The sequence below is a fragment of the Volvox carteri genome, assembly GCF_000143455.1.
Source record: "Volvox carteri f. nagariensis unplaced genomic scaffold VOLCAscaffold_323, whole genome shotgun sequence".
Lineage (NCBI taxonomy): Eukaryota > Viridiplantae > Chlorophyta > Chlorophyceae > Chlamydomonadales > Volvocaceae > Volvox > Volvox carteri.
In genome coordinates, this window is record NW_003307855.1 from 5,855 (window position 1) to 6,630 (window position 776).

The window sequence follows — 776 nt, forward strand, 5'->3', positions numbered from 1 at the left end:
ATGCTCTCCAGCTCTACAGCTGCGCGATCTGCCAATGCACTCACACCGGTGCCAATAGCGCCACCCTATCGTTGCGAATCCTGCCGCCGCCCGGTTCCGTTATCCAACCACCGTCTGGGCCCGGGGTCTGTATTCCAGATGGAACAGTCGGGTCCGAGAGCCCTTCTGCAGTATTTATTCCTCTTCTGTCACTGCTTTCTGCGGCAGTGTTTAGGTCTTTGTATGGTGAGAGCTCCCCCCCCACCAGCCGCCCAGCGCACTGGAGGAACCCAGTGTCTCATCCCAGCATTCGCACACGTAATCTATTTCGCCCGGGGGAAAAACCAGCAGTGGGATCCAAACCCATATCTTCCATAATATGTGTGTATGTATATGTGTGTGTGTGTGTTTTGGAGGGGGGGAAGTGGAGGAGGGTTACAGTCTGCAGCGGAGCGTGTGGACTTAGGTGACAACTTAAAAGGTGTTCGTTAGATATTCTTTCCAACCGCGCCAACCAACAACCGCCAACCACCATCCATAATCACCAAACGTTTCCGGCAAACATTGAAGTATCCCCCTCCCTCCGAAACCGAACTCCCGCCCCCCCCACCAAACCCGCAAGGCCCCCCACCCCGCCTCCCCTCAGGCAACCGCCCTGACTCTCCTGGAAGCCTATTCCGCCGCCACCGCCACCTCCCCCTCCGGCGCCCTGGCGCGCACCTCGCTGACTAGGCTGCTGTTTGAAATCTACTGGGACGACATGGCGGCGTTTCGACAGTATTGTGCAGATGATCCGC

General features: G+C 57.5%; 1 protein-coding gene across 1 annotated transcript in view; it reads left to right on the forward strand.

The window, feature by feature from the left end:
• Positions 1-776, forward strand: part of VOLCADRAFT_108664 (uncharacterized protein) — a gene marked incomplete at its 5' end in the record, with an annotated part of 8,798 nt that overhangs the window by 2,233 nt on the left and 5,789 nt on the right. Inside the window, one exon of the mRNA XM_002959520.1 lies at positions 59-225. Coding sequence (XP_002959566.1) covers positions 59-225 — 167 coding nt within the window. The remainder of the gene's footprint in view (positions 1-58; positions 226-776) is intronic.